Source organism: Chenopodium album, chromosome 13, assembly GCF_948465745.1.
Source record: "Chenopodium album chromosome 13, dcCheAlbu1.1, whole genome shotgun sequence".
NCBI lineage: Eukaryota > Viridiplantae > Streptophyta > Magnoliopsida > Caryophyllales > Amaranthaceae > Chenopodium > Chenopodium album.
Window position 1 is genome coordinate 9,038,942 of NC_137846.1, and position 22,142 is coordinate 9,061,083.

At 34.1% G+C, this 22,142-nt stretch overlaps 2 protein-coding genes and 1 pseudogene across 2 annotated transcripts; all 3 read right to left on the minus strand.

Moving 5' to 3' along the window:
• Positions 1-15: 15 nt before the first annotated feature.
• On the minus strand, positions 16-3,930 carry LOC145576237 (amidase 1-like). The gene is made up of 9 exons (XM_081634022.1): positions 3,717-3,930; positions 3,215-3,367; positions 2,140-2,264; positions 1,910-2,035; positions 1,455-1,637; positions 1,105-1,252; positions 797-965; positions 470-604; positions 16-363 (listed from the first exon to the last, which is right to left on the minus strand). The coding sequence occupies exons 1-9, from the start codon at positions 3,818-3,820 to the stop codon at positions 211-213; spliced, it is 1,296 nt and encodes a 431-aa protein (XP_081490148.1). The 5' UTR covers positions 3,821-3,930; the 3' UTR covers positions 16-210.
• Positions 3,931-5,382: 1,452 nt separating this feature from the next.
• LOC145576238 (uncharacterized) lies at positions 5,383-8,328 on the minus strand (the record flags this gene model as incomplete). The annotated part of the gene is made up of 6 exons (XM_081634023.1): positions 5,383-5,916; positions 6,065-6,126; positions 6,362-6,536; positions 6,654-6,733; positions 7,912-8,012; positions 8,190-8,328. Coding segments are annotated over 6 exons (873 nt in total), but the record flags the coding sequence as incomplete, so codon positions are not given.
• A 217-nt stretch (positions 8,329-8,545) lies between these two features.
• On the minus strand, positions 8,546-11,039 carry LOC145576239 (uncharacterized; annotated as a pseudogene).
• Positions 11,040-22,142: the final 11,103 nt, after the last annotated feature.

The following is a 22,142-nucleotide window of genomic DNA, read 5'->3' on the forward strand; positions in this document are numbered from 1 at the left end:
TGTTAATTTTGAGTATGATTTGAGAAACAATCACGAAAATAAGGCATTCAATGGAATTGCCAACTCTAGTTCAGACAATGGAATCAATACCCTCTAATGAGTTCATTATTAGCCATTTCAGATACATTTTGGCAAAGACTGATCATGGTGTACAATGAAGATGTTGAGAAAAGGACATTATATATCCCAATTCCCAAATCAAACTAGGATTCACAAGTTCAAATTTACATTAGCATCGACATGTTCCTTCAGAGTTTCACACAGAGTCTCCACAAGATTGAGTAGGAACATATCTGAACCGTGTTTAGCTAACAGAGATACAGACACAGGAAGACCGTCATACAATCCTAATGGTATACTTACCTGCAAAAGAAAGGGATATTCTAGTCATGAAAATGGGAAGTTAGAGGAGACAAACAAATGAACGAAGATTTTGATGCCTTGTCTTTGCTTATGATAGAGGTAGCACCTGACAAAATCCAGATACTCCAGCAATGGAGAGTAAGCTAAAAGCTCTAGCTCGGAAAGTTTCTAATGTAGACGGCCGAGTCTGCAATTTTGGTGGTGGACCAGGAACAGTTGGGATTGCAAGGATACCAGCATTCTACAGATAGAGTACAAATCTATTAGCAATGCTAAAAGTCAAAGGAGAAAAAGGAAATAGTGAACTAGTGGAGGACCAAAATATGATGAGGAGGAGCTAAAGCATTCACCAATATGTTGGCAAAAATTGAAGTCTGAGGTTAAGCTACTAAAATGAAGGATGGAATTATTGATAACTAGTCATAGAGATTACCCCCAGGAGAGAAGTAAGTGCCATTCGCAATTCAGTCTTGATAGAGTGGAAAATGTCGATTTTGTCATCATTAGACAACACGGCTTCCCAAATTCGCTCCTTTAGTCCTGGCCCCAAATTAGGTTTAATGGAAGAGACCCATTCGCCATGATTAATCTTAAACTCATGCCTACACTTCGATAAAAATTGAATAAAAAGTCGGCCTCTGAAACAGTATGATTATATGGCAAGATAATGGTAACATACTGCAATCAACTACTCCATACTTGATAAAATTAGTACTGGACCAATTTACTAGCTAGTTGTACCTTTGTAGTATTCGCATGGCACTTGAAAGGGCAACCAAAGATGGTATGCTGTATTCTTTTGTATCACCATCTTGGCCCATGAAATGCTTCAGACTAGAAACATTTTCCTCTACATAGTCCCCAAGGTCCATATACTTCAGAACCTGACCTGAAAATAATGGTTAAAGAAGTTCAAACAATTGGTTTACTACTGAAGATTTTACTCATCGATATAGAAACAATAATTCCTGCTGACATGAGATCATATGGCTAGCTTTTGCAGAGCATGAATTCAATTTGATAGAAAGAACTAAATACTGAAAAATAGCTGAACCTAATATGCAACTCTGTACAAAAACCAGATGACTAACCTCCAAAGACTTTCTCCACGGACTTCACTAGAACTTGTTTTACTCTATCAATTGGGATGTTTAGAAGCTTGAAGCAATCTTCAGCAATTATAATTGGACTAGGGCTCACAAGATGTGGATCAAGGGGCGGAAGTAACACATTCCCTACTTTCTTCAAGATTGATGGATCCCTTGCAAACCATCCTGAGATATAGCTTAATTTTCAATAAACGTGATGTAATTCAACACGCATGTAATTGCAGTATCTCATGAGTGATGATCACAATTATAAACATGCTTAACAGAAAGTGTAGGTATCGCCATATTAGACGTCATATTGTCGATTGAATCTGTTGATGTAGTTCATGCATTTTGGCATCTTGTACTACTCTACCACAAAATTAAACCTTTCCTTTCAAGACGTATATAGTGCACTATTGCATTTTGCATGACTTATCACATAGTCGAATCTTTACCGACTGTATCAAAACTCTGTGCCATAGGAACAACACCATCAACAGAGACAACCCCATGTGAAGGCCGAATTCCATATATTTTACAGAATGCTGCTGGGACTCTTACACTTCCTCCAGTGTCAGTACCTAAAGAGGTGAAAGAACTACAGATTAATGGTCGCTGACTTGTAATAAATCATAGCACTTTTAAAAGGCAATTGTATTGTTTTAAACAGAGAACTTTGTCACACCCAAAGAAAGATCTACGATGTTTGCACCAACTGCAACAGCAGAACCACTAGAAGATCCTCCAGGAATACGATCTGCTGCACATGGGTTCTTAGGGGTACCATAATGAATGTTTTCTCCATTTATGCTGCCAAAGAAATTGGCAGTGAATTGTTTAGCATTTAATCATATACATCTTGTAGATAATGATAAAAGGAAAGAAGGCTGGCCATTGAAACTCATCACAGGATCTTTGAGGCTCTGACCCTAAATGTCCATTAAAAGGTAAAATCACTAAAAGGTCCGTGGCTGTGTAATATCTTTGCATACACATGTAGTCATGGATCGCTATACTCTATTGCGGTCAAAAATATAATCCATCTCAAATTTTCACATGAATCTCATTTGAATAAATAAAAGAAATGAATCCACAAGTATCCTCAAGTTATGATTTGAAAAGCACTAAAGAACCAGAGGACAAAGATTGATTGCATAAAATGAAAAATATTGTGTTGGGATTATACTAGAACTACAAGGCCTGTTTTTACAAGTTTTTAGGAAAAGTGGCATACTTTTTTGGAATGGAAAGAACATTAACAGTAAAGCAGTTCCAAATTGTTAGCCCCAGAAGGCTCCCAGAATGTTCGAGAATGATTTATTTGGCTTTTTGACAAAAATGTAAACTATCATGGCAGTGAGTAATATCCGGTGGCAAGTTCATTGTAAAGAATTAGCTCAAATTTGAATTCTGCTGAAAATTCAACTCTTTATGTAACAAGGATTATTGCTAATGTATTTGGTAATTGTTATACCATCACACTTCATCAGAGAGAATTCAATCCACTAGCCAATGATTCAATGAAACAATAGACCGGCCGAAAAATCTACATTTAACCATGTTCACAGGAAGACATTTAACAATCAAATAAGCCAAGAATTAAGGAAAAGTTCTCTTCAAAAGTACATCCAACTGAAATATTTCCACATACTATGCTTAACAGTTAACATATACAACCTCACAATAAATTACATATAAAAACCCAATTGCTTAATCAGATAGATTATAATCATCATGACTCGATAATCGAAAAAACTAACCTGTAAGCCATTTCATCCATTACTGTTTTACCAACACAAGTAGCACCAGCCCTTAAAAGAGCCAAAACTGCAGGAGCAGTGGAATTGGCTTTTGTATGAGTTCTTGCCCAATCAGGATTCCCAAACCCAGTTACTAACCCTTCCATATCAAATCTGTTCTTCCAAAACACAAACTTTATCTTAATTTCAAAAATAAATTGAAAATAATAGCAAACTACAAATATTTTATACAATCAAATGTGCTCAATTCTTGGGCACATTAAATAATCGGGTTCATTCCAAGAAAATTACCAAATGGGAAGTTACAATTGCAAATTCACAAGTACAACAAACATAGTCTTAAATAAATTGCAATTATAATTATCAAATGGAATTCATATAATTTATGAAATAAAGACCCAAAATTTAGAGTAATAAAATTGAACCTGGGTAAAAAGAATTAATCATCAAAAAATTGGAGGAAAAAGAATTGAAATTGAAGCAAGAGGGTAGAATTACTAACATATCTTTGACAGCAAAAGTGAGACCAGATAAAGGAAGGTCCCCAGAAGAAGAAGATGGAGGTAGTGTGAACTTCTCCATGAAAGCTCCATTGTCAGACTCCATCTCTCTCTCTCTCTCTCTTTGGGAAGAACTGGATAGTGCACTCAGGCAATCAAGTCAAATGGCTGATGTACCACAAAAGGATATACAAGTATAAATCAGTGGAATACTTTGAAAGATTGTGTAGATTATGTGCACTTATGTACTTGAGAAATGAAAATGAGTCTGGGCCACAATAACCTGTTGAGTTAATGAAACCCGGAGAAAGAGAGTTCGATCACTTATAAATTAAACCAATTAGTTATAGGAGAGTCTAAGACTATAAAGTGATGAACTTATTTTCGTTCTTTAACGTGCGACAAGTCGATGGCACTTGCACTCACATGTGTGTTGTTTATGAGAGTTCAAACATGTACTTTACCCAAAAGAAAATACAAAACAGATATCATTCATTCAAACAATTAATGAGGTTCTCCGATCCAAACATAATCAATCAAACAACATATATGCACCTAATGCACATCATAAGAAATGATTTTGAATGAGAAAACTTAATAAAAACAATAAATGAAATTACACTTTTTATATTCAACCAAACGACCACTAAGATGACAAAGTCATAACTGTTCATATACTTTTAATTTTTTATTGAGCATATCTTTGAACTTAGACTTAATCCTTTATCAACGGTAAAATGAAATGTTGAGATTATTTTGGGAAATTAGCTGAAAAACATTATTCCCATACAAAAAATGGTCAAAACAATGTTAATAGTAGAGGTGGGCAACGTGTCATACCTGGTGGTGGTTCATGTCGTGCTGTGCCGTGTCTGCATCTTGGCGTGTCGTGCTGTGCCAAGCAACCATTTAGCACACCCGAGCCCACGGCACGGCACAGTCCACGTGCCTGGCGGGCCGTGCCGAGCACCGGGCCGCTCATAATATTTTTTTTTATCAACTTTTAAAATTGATATACTATTTAAATAATTTTATTAATTATGTTTATGTTTTTTTATTATTATATTATTGTTGTTCTTTTTATTATTTTAGTTCTTTATTATTATTTATGTTATTTTATGGCCATGTCGGGCCGTGCTGGCAGGCCAAACTATCGTGCCGCCCGTGAATTCGTGTCGGATTCTTGGAATCATATTCACGGTACAGCGCACAACCCACTCCTCGGTCACCGTGCCGTGTCGTGCCGCTGGCGGGCCAATCTCATGTAGGGCTCATGTCGCCCGCGGGCCGACACGGCCCATGCCCATCTCTAGACTTAATAGCAATTCACTTGAAGTATTCTACTAGAACACAAATTAAGGATCTTTTAAAAAAGACTCAAATTAAGGAAGTTTAAGAATTGATGAATGACAAGTGTCATATAAGTAAAAACACGCTCATTCATTATGATTAATTGTCATGTTAATAGTAGAATTTTAATTAGTTATAACTAAAACCAAACAAATTTTGCACATCAATATAGACTGTATGCCTCAAATGGTCATACTATATGCATCCAAATTGCATAGTATCTGGTAACTCCAAGTGAAAGGGCAGTAATGTTCTATTTCTATGGAAATAATAACAGATACTAACGGAAGGAAAAGCAGAAGAATGGCCAAGCAATCAAAACCTCAAAGGATATTACAGAGTTTCTATATTGAACAATAAAAGCGAAAATCCAAAAGTTCATCTTCAAATCGTACAATGATACAACTAACCAATTAAACTGCACAATAGCATAACAAAAAGAAAAAAATAAAACTAGTTGTAAAAGAAGATATGTATTTCTGCATCACAAAATAGCAGAGAAAACTGGTTGAGTTACATAAAATAGCCAAGTGCTATTAATGTTTATCTTCTGTCCAATCCGCCTCATCTGAGTCATCGTCAAAAAAATATAGGTATGGAGCTATTGGTTCACGCTCAGTGCTAGTTTGTTCATCATCCTCCGTGGTTTCCTCAGGCTTCTTCCAACCTAAACACTTTCTATAAGCTCTATCATAGGCCTCGACAGTTAGACCTGAGGCGAGAAATAACTCCAGTTCATCAGCAAACCGCTTAGTTCTAGCCGTAAGGAAAGGCAATGCGGCATCAACAACTAATATCTTAAATTCTTCTTGCTTTTGATGCAGGGAATGTGTTTTTCCTTTGGGATGATAGCTGAACATATGCATGGTAATGGCAAAACTAAATTTACTAATCTATACAGTAGTATCTGAGCAATAAGCCAATAACTAGAAAATATGCACCTTCATTACTGATCAGCTTATAAAAAAATAAAAAATTATCAAAGATTGCTGAAGGTTACCTTCTTGAAAATGACTCAATCACCCCGAGTATGTGATGCATTATGATTTCAACATCCTCTTCCTACAAAAAATGGCCAATAGGATACCTTATAGCTTCATGCAAGTACACAAATAGTATTTACAGCAAAAAAAAAAAAAAAAAAAAAGACTTGAGTCACAACTTACAAGTGACATAATTTACTTGTATTTTTTGTTTTCCTTGTCAAGTTCAGAAATAGAATATAAACAAAGAAAATATATTCAAAATCCAGCACAACTAGGAGCCAATGAATAAGAAATAGAGAGTAAGGGGGCACCTGTAAGAGAGCTTGTAACTCCCTTTTCAACCATTTCTCAAGCCAGCTGTTGGGCTGAAGATACTTGTGTGACTTCCAATAGCGTTCCACTTTAAATGCATCACTTAAAAGACCTGATTCTGATTCGGTGTAGTAACACTGTAGTCTATACTTGTGATCCTTTGAAAAGAAGGCACTGCATTGTCTGCATGGCATCGAGGAAATAGAATAAATTAAGATAAATTAGCATATGGCTTCTTTCAAAGTGTCAGACACATTAGCAATCCAATATAATGCAACCTCTCTCAAATACCTATTACCATTATTTTGGTCAATATAATGCCGTTGAAATGTACTTCCATCATATCCATAGATGATTGAAATATTTTCGGTCTGTAAAGTTAATAAATTAAAAATGATCAGCAGAACTGAAAAATTAGTAAAGACTGACTAAAGAAATGATAGGTGCAGATTACACAAATATCACTTAAATGTCTAGAGTCAATTGATAAAACCATATGAGTGATATGACAACTTCAGAGCACATCATTATGATAACCTCTTGGTAAGAATTAAGAAGTGTTCCCTGAAACACATAAAATAGGAGGGGAAATCATATAAGAGACTCCATTCCACAACTTCTATAACTAATTGCCATTATCAAAAACATCTTCACACAGGTGACAGGTCATTCAGAAAACATCTTCACTCAGGTTTTATACAACTCGATCTACCTAGATCTCATCAATGGTGGGATCCAAACTTACTGTTCTTGTATCAGAACCAAAATTTTTGTAATTGGTATGTAAACCAACTCACTCATCACTCTTTACACATAGGTAGTCAATTGTTGTCAATCTTGAGGTTGATACAAGTGTATTGCCACCAACTATGTTTTAAGGGGTATTTAGTATTCCCTTCATCCCACTTATACAAGCCAATTTTCTATTAAGGGATGTTCCAACTCCCAAAAAGAAGGCAACTTTTCGTATCTAGCAAGTATACTTCATATACTTTCCCATATTACTACTCTTTTTTTATGATTTGATCTATGCTACCATAATAAGATGTTTATCCTCAATATTTGTAAGTACATATTATCAGGAACCATTTCAATATAAATTCCACAGACATGACCTCTAACCGAATGTGTCCTATTCAGTGAGATGGAGGAAGTAACATATACTCGTAATCAATATTGAAAGTAAAACCTGAGATAAACTCATATTCTTTGCAACAAACTAACAATCACCACTGCAAAATCACAAGCTTCTACTTGAATAGAACCCCAAACAAACACTAACACCCACAAAACGTAGCAGCCCCAAAATTTAAACATAGTATCCCAAAAATGTAGCTCAATGTAAGTTATGTAACTGATCACAAGCAATTCAACATCAAAAGTAGCAATGAATTTCTATTCATCGATTCGAACCCGAACAGGTTTCTACAATGATTGGGTTGATCTTCAGTGCAGAATTACTCAATTAAATAATTTTCTTCCATTATAAAAGAAACAAAAACTGATTAAAGAAGAATTTTACTGCGTAATAAAGAAGGTGAATAAGGACCTTGCATAAAGGGCACTTAACGGAGGATGGTTGGCGCAACGAAGAAGGCCTGCTTGAAACTACTTGAGTCCAACGAATTATGCAATTGTAACAAAATTTATCTGCAAATTCACAAATAATTTTATACCCATTAGCTTAACTTAATTACCCATTAAGCATAACGAATTTAATTGAATAAAAGATTGATTTTTTTTTCAAAATAATTGATTGAAATTTGCCGGAAATCAAACCCTAATGATGAAATTATGCAGAATTTGAGAAAGAGAGAAGAAGCATACGGAAGCAGCGATCCAAATAGGAGTCTTGAGTAATGAGTCCGAGGCAGATGGGACATGGGACATGGGTTCGGGTTCGGGTTCGGGTTCGAGGTAGAGGAACTGGGTCCTTCTTCGTCGTCTTTGTTGGGTTCTTCCTGCATCATTTCTTTGCGATTTGGAAGGTTGAAGCGTCCAACTTTAATGGCATCTCCAAAGTCCAGAAATCGCCAAGGATATTTAATGGAAATTGATAAATGAAACTTTTAGGACGACATATATTAAGTTTAAGATTTTTTATTTCTTTAATATGGTAGGGTTAAGTGTTTAATTAGGCGGCTCCTATCATAGGACACTTGACAAGCAATGCCGAGGGTAAGGATGCGAGGCGACTTCTAGACAACTGCACTAGGAAGTCTTCCACATAAGATTAAGAATTTACTCCTAACTTTATAACATGATTTTGTCATGTGTGAAAATATAACCGTTTTTAGTTGGAATAGGAAACAAAAAGGTTAAGCTTGATAGTTTAAAGGTTCAACCTACTACATCCTTAGGAATGGTAAATGAAAGAGCGACAATAAGAACCAAGAGAGTTGGGGTACCATCAAAAAGAAATTTGTTGCTAGGTTTGTTTCATGATAGCATTAATTGATTGAGATGTCATTTAAGATTTTAAGTTAAGATTATTTCTCCACTTTAGGGAAGATATAAGAGTTCCAAACTTCAATAATATAAGTGTATTCAACTTATTTCAACTATTACAGAGCAGAAGTGACATAATCTGCAAACAGAAATATTTCGATAAAAAGTCCAAAAGAAACACCAAAAACCATCAATGAACCATAGAACATATTACGAGTATGAATCTTTGCAAGCCTGCAATCATCTGAACAACAATTCAACTGATAAACTTCCGAAGCAAGTCCTTTGACGAATCACTTAAGTTACCAGAAGACATGAGGTCGACAAATAATGAAAAAGTGTCTGCATCAGCTTCAAACTTCTTGCCCGTCATAATATCACAATAGTAAAATGCATTTTACAAGTCATTATTGAGAATATATCCTCTGATGATAATATTATAGGTTCGATCATCAGGGGGACAACTATCTTCCTCCATTATCCTCAACACTTGAGCAACTTCACTCATGAGTCCTTTCTTGCAGAAGCCTTTGATCATTATATTGTATGTTCTAATATTAGGTTGCAAATCCTTTGAAACGAGATCAGAGAAGAAATTTGCCGCATCTTCAAGTTGTCCAGCCTCACACAAGTTGTTCATCAGGATAATGTAGATGGAAACATTTGGCTTAACACCATTATCCTCCATTTCTTCAAGCACTATCACCGCCTCATCAAGCTGTGCAGTTTTGCAAAGGCAGTCAAGCAAGGAAGCATAGGTGATGACATTTGGAGCAATTCCATATGCTCGCATTTCTTTGAACAGCTTATGGACAAGTGGGAGTCTATTGGCTGTGCACAGCCCATCAATAAGAGTGGTATAGGTAACAACATCAGGGGTTATCCCTTTCCGAAACATCTCTTGGAGAATGTTTAAGGCCTTGTCAATGTTTTTAGCCTTGCAATATCCATTAATCATAGTGCTGAAACTTATAAGGTCAGGTTCACAACCATTTTTGGACATGAGCTCAAGTAGGTTCTCTGCATCTTCCATCTGACCACGCAAACAATAACCATCAAATAATGCACTATAAGTAAGGATGTTTGGAGCCACACCACTCTCAATCATGTGCTTTAGTATGGACTGTGCTTGATCAACACACCCATCTTTACAAAACATGTCAACCAGCATGCTGTAGGTCAGAACATCTGGTGCTATGTTGCTCTCTAACATCTCAGTCAACACACACTGAGCCTTTTCCCCAAAGCCGGAATTGTAGAGGCCTCGAACCAAGGTAGTATAAGTGACAACATCGGGTTTAATGCCCTCAGTTTTCATAGAGGAGAAAAGGTAAAGGGCCTCTTCTAACAGCCTGTCCTTACAAAGACTATCGATAATAGTGCTTTATATAACAATGTTAGGTTTACAGCGACATCCAGATTGCATTTTTCTAAGAAAATTGAGAGCAGACGCATTCTCGCCAATCCTACAAAGCCCTTTGACAACAGTGCTGTAGATAACTAAGTCGGGTTGGAAACCAAGCTTGACAATTTTATTCAACAAATGAGCAGCTTGGGGTAGCTTATTACAGTGGATATAGCCATTGATTAAGGTATTAAAAATGACACAATCAATGGGATAGCCAAGCTTAAGTAATTTACCCAAGAGAGAAAACCCGAAATCGATACGACCCAAATGACAGTAGCAATTGGCAAGAATACCAATAGAATGCATATCGAGTCGAATACCATACGATTCAAGCTTCCTATAGAGAGAAATAATGGTGGAATGTGGTTTTAAGCGCTTCAATTTGACAATTGCAGATAAAAGCTGATTGAAATCGATGACAGAAGGAAGAGGGCGTAAAGAAATCATTTGATTAAAGAGAGAAAGGGGATTTTGACATCAGAAAACCCTAATTTGCATTGTTCTCTAACAGATTGAAGAAACAATTCACGATCATTATCAAAATTAATTAAATTAGTAGCAGGAGTATGATTGGGGAAATAATGCCGGAAATTAAGGAAGGAATAATGAGGAAGACGAAGAAGGTGGCTATTACCTTTGACGCCATTGAAGAAGGCAAGAGAAACAGAAGTTGCAACACCATAACCAGAAGAACAAGCTCTGCAATTCATAAAAAATTTCATAGTAGTATTTCTGAGTAATCTTCTCCTTCAATCTTTCACACGCTCACTAATCAGTGCCACAATCTTTCTCTTGCAAGTTAGGATTTCAGAAGAAAAAAATAGGAGACTGAAGAAATGACTAGTAGGAGTATATTTTTTTTTTCATTTTAAGAACGGTTCTTTTTAGATTATTTTCAATTCACGTTCAGTTTAGTCGGTCAGAATAGGATCTTAGTCTCACTTTTTTCATTTTCGTACCATTGTACCTTTTAAGAGTTCAAAAATAGAAAATTAACATTACAAATAAGTAAACACGTATTTTAAAGATATACAAAGTAATTGTTAAAAGTCAAAAGTCGATTCATTAGAGTTGTATCAAGTTTTTTAAAAAGTAGAAATGAATCTGTCAAAAAAGAAAAAAAAAAAAAAAAAAAAAAAAAAAATGTAGATATGTAATATCAAGTGAAATAATTGTTAAGTACTACATACATATCTTTAACTCTTATAAAAGTCCCCAAGCACCCTACTGTAGCACAAAATGAGTTCCAAATTTACTGTTCCTTAGGAACAGAGAAATTATGCCCCTGCCCTTTGCCTCTCATGTTGAAGCACCAACTTTCCAGGGGTAAAATTGTCATATTTGCTTCCTTCTTTGCTTGGTGTACATTTGTTGTTGACCTCTTCTCTTTCCTACCTCATCTATAGTTGCCATTGCTGAACAAGCTTCTAGAAATGAGTCTTGCTTCTCCCTCCTCTTGGATTCTGTGCAATTTCAACAAAAAAATCTCGGTTTTGATCTTCTTTTTGGATAATTTTTGAAGCGTAAGGGCTTTTCGATTTCGTTTTCTATTGTAGGTATGTTTCTATCTTTTGATACTGCAATTAGGGTTTGATTATCTTCAACAGTAGCGTAATCGAAGGTTATAGGGTTTTGATTTTTTGATATTTGAAGTTGAATTAAACAAAACTATTATGATTTGGAGTAAGCCAAGATTATCGACGACAACTTAAATGCCGTAAAACCCAGCAAATCAATCGCAACAATTCATCCTCTTGAGAATGCTTGGACTTTTTGGTTCGATAATCTTACTGCTAACTCGAAACAAGTTGCTTGGGGGTAGCTCTATTTGACCCATTTACACTTTCTCTACTGTTGAAGAATTCAGGAGGTTTCTCTTTTCATATTTGTTTTTCATATTAGTTTGATTGTGAATTTATTGAATTTGGTTTATTTGAATCTTTTTGTGATGTGGGTGATTGAATTTCCAGTGTTACTTCTTCGATTTTAATCTATTAAATTGATATTATATAGTATGTTAATTAAATCAAAGTGTTTCATCTAAACAAACGAAGGAATGTGAATCTTGCTGATATAATACTTGTTGCTTAAATGTGCAGGAAGGTCAGCAAATGTTTGGGAATCTCCACCAGGTTGTCTTATGTTTTCATTTACACTTCATACATTGGTCAGGTTTGATCAAATTACCATGAACTCAGCATTTTTCTTTGCATATGCTTAGATTATTGGTTTTAATTCTTGAAGCTATGAAAAATTATAATGGACGATTTTTGTTAAGATTATATTATGTTATTATTCTTAAGCAAGAAGAATTTATTGTGGTTTTAAGAGCTTGATATTGAAATAATTGTGTTATGAGTTTCTTGAAACAATAAAAATATGGGTTTGAAAGATAAATTATACTTAAAATAGAAACGTGTTATAAAGTGTACATATCGGGTTATGTCAAGGAACTGATAATATTTGAGGAAAAGAGGGTTGAAATGAACAAAGGTCACGGAACATATAATATTGGGTTAATCAGTTTTTTTTTTTTATTATATTGATTATAATATTGTACTCCCTCCGTCCCCAAATGATAGTCCCTTATGGCATATTTTTAGTCCCAAATTGATAGTCCCATTTGCTTTTTTCAAGTACTATTAATATCAATTTTTTTTTTATGAAAATTCCCTCCAATTACAACAATATTTGTGCAAATTTAACTTTCCCATGTAAATTTTGTTTTTCAATATACTTTTATTATTTTCTCTCTCTACTATTTTACATACTAAATTTATCTTTTCAATGTAATTTTACTACTTTTATTTAAGTTTCTTAATTCCCGTGATTTTTGCCCATAAGAGACTATCATTTACGGACAAAGGGAGTATTTGATTATACAAAGGTCACTTATTTTGAGCGGGATTTATTTTCATGTAAAAATCCAATTATGATTGTTTTTTTCAGATGATTTTTGCTTAATTCGTGAAAAGAATAACCAGGGAAGATGGGAAGTAAATGGAAACTGAGGTGAAAAGGTTTAGAGCTGAAGTGAAAAGGCTAACAGCCAGAGAAAAAGCAGCATTAGGCGAGTTTCTTGTTCTTCAGGCCTTCAGTTTTTGGTATCCTTGAATACTTTGAGAGGTATCTTACTTTGTTTATTTATGTTTTGTCCATTAATCATGTTTTTTTTTGGTATTTATTTTGGTGACTTTGAATTTTGGGATTTGGGTATTGTTAATTTATGCACTTAGACTGAAAATTTTTCCCTGAACCGATGCATTTAATATTTAATGTGAATTCAGCTCAATTTCCATTCAAGGGGTTTCCATTTCATTGAGAGGCGAGGGGCGATGGACTACGATTACTAAAAATGTTAAAACCATTAAATAGTACGAGTATTGTTTATTTATGCACTTAGACTGAAATTTTCTCCATGAACCGGTACATTTAATATTTAATGTGAATTTAGCTCAATTTCCATTCCATACAAGGGGTTTTCATTTCATTGGGGGGGGGGGGGGGGTGGGGCGTAGGACTATGATTACAAAAAAAAAAATTCAAAACCATTTCAGAGTGTGACAGAGATAGAGAGCGGGCGAGAGAGGGGAGGAGAGAAGAATAAGGATCAAGAGAAACAGTAAAGGAGAGAATGAGAAAGGAATAAGGAAGAGAGCAAAAAAAAAGGTGACTGTGATGGCTAAGATGTTAAAGAAAGATCGAGGTCCTCAAGGATACTAGGGAGAGAAAAGCCGTGACAATTACATCTTTTTTAGAAGACTGTTATACAACATAATATCTTTTTAATGACATGACAAAAATATAAATTATAAAAGTGAATATCTTAATAACCATATAAGATAAATAAGGGGAGCGATGAGGAGGTAAGGGAGTAGCTGATGATGAGGGAACAAAAGGAGTAGAGTGAGATAGGGTTCAAATATGTGACCGTGACAATGTGAGAGAAAAAAGACAAAGATATAAGGAGCACTTAAGGAGGTCAATTATATAACCAGGAAGCAATTAACAAAAGTATTAAACGACTTAAAATTTGTTACCATAAAGACTTGAGTGATAGAAAGAGTACGGGGAAAGAGAAGTAAAGCTGGTAGGGAGAGCAAGTGATATGGAGTGTATATGTGTTCTTTGTGTGCTAGATGAAAGTGGTAGTAAGATATAACTTTCTCAAAATCAAGTGATATGGGCGTAGGACTATGATTACAAAAAAAAATGTTAAAACCATTTAAGAGTGTGACAGAGATAAAGAGCGGGCGAGGGGGGGGGGGGAAGAATAAGGATCAAGAGAAACAGGAAAGGGAGAGAATGAGAAAGGAATGAGGAAGAGAGCAAAAAAAAAATGGATGGCTAAGATGTTAAAGAAAGATCGAGGTCGTCAAGGAAACTAGGCAGAGAAAAGTAGTGATAATTACAGCTTTTTTAGGAGACTGTTATACAACATAATATCTTTTTAATGACATGACAAAAATATAAATTATAAAAGTGAATATCTTAATAATAATATAAGATAAATAAGAGGAGCGACGAGGAAGGATGAGGGAGCAATTAGGACGAACTTTAATAACCACAGCATATAAGATAAATGAAAGGAGGGATGAAAAAAAAGGTGCTAGAAAGGGTGAAGGAGCAATTAGGACGAACTCAATTATCAAGACCACAATAGAATAGAGAAGAATAGGAAGCAAGAGGAGGTAAGGGAGGAGCTGATGATGAGGGAACAAAAGGAGTAGACAGTGACAATGTGAGAGAAAGAAGACAAAGAGATAAGGAGCACTTCAGGATGTCAATTATATAACCAGGAAGCAATAAACAAAAGTATTGAAAGACTTAAAATTTGCAACACCATAAAGACTTGAGTGATAGAAAGAGTAGGGGGAAAGAGAAGTAAAGTTGGTAGGGAGAGCAAGTGATATGGAGTGTATAAGTGTTCTCTGTGTGTTTGATGAAAGTGGTAGTAACATATAACTTTCTCAAATCAGTTTTATAGATTCGACACTACATACTCACATAGTAAGTAGCAAAGGTCTAAAAATTAAGGTCATCAAATTACCCAATTTTATTCTTTGCTCTCATCTTAGTAGAAGATTATGATGCTTTGCTGTTCGCTAATGATGAGCCTAACCCTGTACAGACTACAGAATTCTCATTAAGCATAATGTTTATGTAAGCAGTTGCTGTGAATTATCAATTTGTCATCAAACATAATGCCTCACACGACCCAATTTTAATTTAGATATTTCTGGTTGTGAATATGTGCTCTAAAAATAATAATAATAATAATGGTAGTCAAATTGTTTTGTGAATAATGTCCATTCTATTTTTTGGCAATACCAGTTATACTTTTTTTTTTTTCCTCAGATCCTAGTTTTAGCAAGTACTTAATCTTGCTATTGACACGATTTATAAACAATGGGGTTTTGTTCCGAATGATTGGTCCCGTTAATAATTTGTGTATCCTGTTGAATTCAACGTTTTTTTTTTCTCTTCAAGCGCGTATTTATACTACCAAAGTTCCCACCTATAATTTGTCTTGCAATTGTTGCTTATTATAATAGGATGAAATTAGCGTAGGCACAGTGTTTTGGGGCAAATTTTGGTGATTTACTCACCTTGTTTAATTTTGGCCCAGGTCATATTCGTTTTTCATAAGTAGATTATTATGATTGGTTATCAATGACATACTTACTAATTTTTAGCTCGAGTTGGGTCAATTTTTGTTCGAGCCATGTAATTTTGGATATTGTTTGAGATTGGTTCAAATAATTCGGTAGGGGTCATTGTTTGGAGCTATTAAAAATTGATCTTTGACAACCAATTCATCGTGTTGTATTTGTTTGTGGTTGCAGTATCATGAGGAGCAGAATTTACAGGCAGTACTGAATAGGGCATAAGAAGAAGATAAGCTATGAACAATGAGGAGTCGTTATAGCTGCACCCTTTAGATTAGACTCAAATTAAAGAGGAACCAAAGTCCGGTAATAGAATTTAGTAGTAATTATGTAATCTGATCCTCATAGATCAATAATTTAGTAATTATAAAGCGATTACAACATTGTAAATATATTAATAGCTAATAGACAAAGTTGTACTAGAGATTGTGCTGCACCTAATTTTCCTATTGTTGGGAGTAGAATATCTATTCTTTTAGTTTGCTTTTGGAGCCAACTCAATGCTCCATGATTTACCAATGCACATGAACTTACTAACATGTGCATATGCCTTATGCAAGCCTTCTAATAATCCCCACTCTAACTTCTATACCTACACATTATATACTATAACTAAACTGATTAATAGGCAAATTAACTTACATTAATAAATAGCCTTTTTTAATATAATAATGAAGACATTATGATAAATAAATTAGTACATTAATTAAATTCCTTATTTGGACTAGGAGTTCTTTTACTGTGATGCAAGTAGTATATCTAAGGAAGATGGAAAAGGGTGAGGAGGGGAACTCAGAAGAGGGGGGTGGCAAGTATGGATTAGCTTTGTAAACTTACTATTTCGTATATCATTATATAAGGAAGGTGGGAAAAAGCAAACTAAGGAGAGTGATAATGGTTATTTATAATATCTTTTACCCCTAAACCTTTTAAAGATATTTGCAATCTGTTTCGTTTTCTTTTTACGAAAAGTGAAGTTACAAAGTATCCAAATAAATATACACGATATCTTATCCTTAATATTAACACTTAGATAATTATAGCTATAAAAATTTTACTTTTTTTAAACGTAAGTTTTTTTTGTACCTTTTTTTTTTTATAAACCATTGCACTTCAACAAAAGCCCAAATTAAAGAATACTAAACACTTCTTATATAATCATCATACTATTAAAATGCTAATAGTCTTTTAAAACTCAATTTAAAAATAATAACAGAAATAACTTTATTATTGTCATTATTAATATAGTTATTATAATTAGAGCATAAGAAACTACAACTTTTAATCTTTCCATCAATTTAGTAATACTAATCGATTTATGTAATTATAATAAATTAAATTTCACTAATAATTGGGGGACTGCGCACTAATACATTAATAATAATCAAAACACATGATATCATCTAATATATAACAAAATTAGAAATTTCCAAATTGGGGGATTGCATGCTAATTGTAGAGAGACACAACCGCGACAAAGGAGATAAATGATAGAAATTAGGAATGTGAAAATGAAGAAAGAAAAACAAGGAGGGGATTCAAGAAAGGAGAAAGAGATGAAAAGCACTTTAATTAAAAATAGACTATTTTTTTTTAAGATTATAATCATAATCAAAGAAAGGAAAGAAAAGGGGTCGATCGAGAGAGAGAAAGGGGGAAAGGAAGAGATAGAAAGGCCATGAAAGAAAGAAAGCGAGAGAGGGAGGTCGTAATTAAGAAAGATGGAGATAGGGTGAAGCCGAAAAAGAAAGGGGCCGAGGGGAAAAGAGAGAGAGAGAGAGAGAGAGAGAGAGAGAGAGAGAGAGAGAGAGAGAGAGGCCAACGAAAAAAGGAAAAAAGGAGCAAGTGTGACCTATATTTTTCAAAGCTTTTAGAGGATGGAACATGGAAAGGAAAGGAGAAAGAAAGAAAGTGTGAGAGTTTGAGCCAATAAATGAAGGATTAAATGAGAGGGGAGTAAGTGCGACCTATAATTTTTAAAATCCATTTTAAAATTAGAAGGAGTGGGGCAAAGCCATGTTAAGGGGGAGATAAAGGGAAAGAGAGAGACTGAAGATGTTTTAGGGTAATAAAGAAAGGAAAAGATGAGAAACACTACTTCAAAAGACAATTCTTAGTGTTTGATTAAAGAAGAGACTTAGAGGCTATGGAAGAGAGAAATGAAGAGGAATTAACAATGTGAAGTGAAGAAATAAAAATTGCGAGGGGCTTCTGGAAAAGAGAAAGGATAGAGGAAAAACTCTATAAATCGAGGACCACCTTTAGTATGTAATCAAGAATTAGGTAAAAAGCCCGGTAAAGTGTGAAAATATAATGGAAGATGGAAAAGGGTGAGGATGAGAAGTTGAGAACTATGAAAGAGGGAGGGGGGGTATGGATTATATATGTAAATTTTATTGTATCATTAGATATGGAAGGAGAGAGGGAACAAAGGAAGGAAAGTGATAATGATTATCTACAAGATCCTTTGCCCCTACGCCTGCATCATTATTTACTATAGTTAAAGTGATCATTAGCCAAATTAAATTTAAGGCTTGCCACATAAAATAATACACTAACCAATCAGAGCAAAAGAAAATCGACGAACAAAATGCAACCAATTACATTAATACATAAACTACGACTAATTATACACTAATCGTCGAGACGAAATCACATTGGGGGGTAATCACAGGATTGGGGGGTAATCACAGGAATTATTTCATCAACGAAGAAGAAAGAGATTGATGCAGAAATCTTTAGAGAACCATCTTTTTAGTATGTAATCAAGAAGTAGTAAATAATACTTTAGTTTTAAATTTTGTAAAACCAATAAAAGTCAATTGTTAATATATAGAGAATTCATCAGTTTTTTTTTAATTATGTTTGTAAAATCATACTTTGAATTGCTTTAGAGACAGAGAGAGAGATAGAGAGAGAGGATGGGGAGGAAAGCAGGAGGAGGGGGAGAGAGCAAAAGACGAGGGAAGAAGAGAGGGAGAAAAGGAGGAAGATACATTAGGAGAATGAAATGGAGAGAAAAGGAGGGAGAGAAAGAGAGAGATAGAGAAAAAAGAGAATGGGAAGGAGAGAGAGAAGGAGGGACCTAATGAGAGGAAATCAAGAAAAAAATGGTTTGAAAGAGGAGTAATGAAAGATAGAGATGACATGTCGAAAAAGAGAGAGGGCATGTCAGGAGAGGAAAGGGCAAGAGCATGCTGAGAAAGGAAAGGGGTTAAGAAAGGAGGGGGCAAGAGAGAATGTAAGAGAAAAAAAAAGGATGGGAAGGAGATAAGAGAGAGGAGAGAGGGGAAAGGGGTCGGTAAAAGATAGAGAAAGAAAAAAGAGGGATGGCTGGAAGGGTTGGAGAGAAAAGAAGAAAAGAAAGAGAAATGGGGCCAAGTGATGAGAGATAAAGGGGTTGAAAGAGAAAGAAATAGGGCGATAAAAAAAGAAAGTAGCGATAAAGAGATTGAGTGATAAAGAGGGAGATGGGTAGATAGAAGGACCAAGAAAGAACAAAAGCAAGAGAGGGACATTGGAAGAAAAATAGAGATAGAGATAATATGAGAGAGAAAAATAAGAGGGATCGCGGGACAAAAAAAGGGAAAAAGGAGCAAGTGCAACCTATAATTTTCATAGCTTTTTACAGGATGTAATAAGGATCAGAAGGAATAAGAAAAAGTGAGAGAAAGAATATGAGCCATTAAAGGAAGGATTAAGTAAGAGGGGGAGCAAGTATGACCTATAATTGTCAAATCCATTAAAAACATAAGAGGGCGCAGGAAGACAAGACTAGGGGGAGAGAGAGAGAGCGAGAGAGAGAGAGAGAGAGATTCTATAGGACAATGGAAAAAGGAAGAGGAAAGAGAGAGAGAGAGATGCTACAGGACAATGGAAAAAGGATGGAAGAGGTGAGTAGTAGTTCAAGAGACCATTCTTAGTGTTTAATTGTGAAAGAGACTTAAAAGCTACGGTGGAGGCAATATGTCGAAAAATCATGTACATATAAATCTCCTAATCAGAATATAAGATATGTTTTATTTGAATTATTCAATAATTCATACTAAACAACTATATAAAATACCCTACTTGCCTATTCTATCAATATAATGTATAAACACTTTAGCAAAAGAATGTAATATTTACAATTGTGTACATAGACAGATTTTTTTGTTACTAATCTCATTATATTGTTACGTTCAAGTTTAACGTATATTTGAAATAAAGATTAAGAAATACTTAGCTTAATTGGGTCCAATTAGTCTATTACACTACTACTAATAAAAATATAAACACTAAATTAATTGATTTTCTTTCTTCATTAATTTAAACCTTAATTTGCTTTTTTTTTATTTATTTATTTATTTTAATCTCTAAGGCAGCTTTAGGAAAGAACAAACCATTTTTATTTCAAAGAAAAAATAAAACAAACATGCTTAAAATCTATACAAGCATAACTCATACAATGAAAAAGCTATTAAAGCTACTGCAAAAGCAAAAAAACCCACACCAAAAAATAGTGCTTTGATAGGAAAAACCAATAAATGATTGACTCCACAATGGTACACTTCATGTAGATAAGCACGTTTACTCATTAAAACTTTGACCGACAAAGCTATACACAAAAAACAAATAAAATCAAGAACTTTGAAAAACAAAAAAAAAAACTAACCATCAAATAATGCCAATGTAATATATGTAAGGGAGGGGGGGGGGGGAGAAAAGAAAAGACTATATTCTTACTATAAATACAACACTTGCTTTTCTTATTCACAACAATGCAATAACAAAGTAGAAAGCCACAAGAAAAGCCTCAAGCCAAAATTAAATCATACACATATCCTTCACATTACCTAAGTTTCAAAATACTCAAAAAATAACCAAACCAAATAATAACTCTCGCCTTCCTCTCATCAATCAAAGATCAATTTCAGCTTACCTCAAAATACCATTACATAAAATCATTGGATAAACGGTCAGCAGCAAAGTTAGTGGTAGAATAAGGAGTTAGCACCAAAGTTCGTGGTAACTTATTCCCTAAAAATATTCTTTAGTACAATTATGTTGCAACCGGTTAAATTGACTTCGTCAACAATATATTTGTATTAGCGTTTATTAATAACGCCCAAGTTGAGCGTTAAAGCAAATGGAGTTGGTGTTTACATGAAACAAATGGAATTAACTTTCATCAAATACACCCGACACCTACCAAAAAACTTGGGAGAATTGCGCCAACATGTAAAAACCTTTAATTTTGAGGAATTTGCATGTTTGGAGAAAATGAAAGAGATTTTGTATGTAATATGAAGAATTTGCAATTTACGATCAATATAAATTTGTATTCGATAATTAGTGCATTTTTCAGAAAGAAAAAAACAAACTTTATTGCAATTATTATCCATGTCAAAAATATTTGATAGTGCTTTGTTATTATTGAATTACTTTACAATTTGCCTACAATATAAGTTTCTTTTCATTCATTCATATTTTAAGTTTACTCACACCTAAGCTAATATTAAGATAACCACAAATCATCTTAATCAATAAGGAGTATCATACTACAAAGTAACATGATTTCCAAAATTTGCATGTTGTAGGATTATTAGTTGCCTTTGGGCCTAATATTTTGGGCCTAATATTTTTGTATTAAGCAGCAAAAATATTATAGACATTATTATAGAATTTAAATAAAATGCAAAAAAAAAAAAAAAAAAAAATTAAATTGATATTGTACAGGCTAACCTTTTTAAAATTTTCCTACAACTAAGCTAATCATTAGCCAAATTAACCTACATTAACACATAAACTACGCCTAATCACACACTAATCACGGAAACAAAATAACGTTGGGAGACCGTGCGCGTAGCGCGCGGGCCAACGACTAGTATTAGGAAATGAACGAAGTAAATAAAACCATTTTATCAAATGTTGTTCATTTCATATTCTATAAGACCATCTTGTAACAAATATATTCAATGATGATCGTATATTCATTTGTTTTGAAGATTTTTTGTATAATTGAGGTACAAATTACAATAATAGTCAAGAACATAGAAAATGAACTACTCCGTATATAATTAAGATTATTGTATTTATTATGTTGTTTACTCCGTATTTCATATCATCTCTAACTCTTTTTTACTACTCATTTAATGTTGACGACTCCTTTCATTTTCCTTTCAAACTCTTCATTTTCCAAGAGATATACAAATAAATAACCCATAGTAACGTAGTTTGTATGAATGAAAAAGGCTATTTCGGTATTTAAATGTT

Excerpts from the sequence above, each read along its gene's own strand:
- LOC145576237 (XM_081634022.1), bottom strand. The coding sequence starts at position 3,820 with ATGGAGTCTGACAATGGAGCTTTCATGGAGAAGTTCACACTACCTCCA. Across the intron at positions 3,368-3,716 it reads ACTTTTGCTGTCAAAGATAT|ATTTGATATGGAAGGGTTAG; the intron begins GTTAGTAATTCT and ends TTGGAAGAACAG. Across the intron at positions 1,253-1,454 it reads CGTGGAGAAAGTCTTTGGAG|GTCAGGTTCTGAAGTATATG; the intron begins GTTAGTCATCTG and ends CATTATTTTCAG.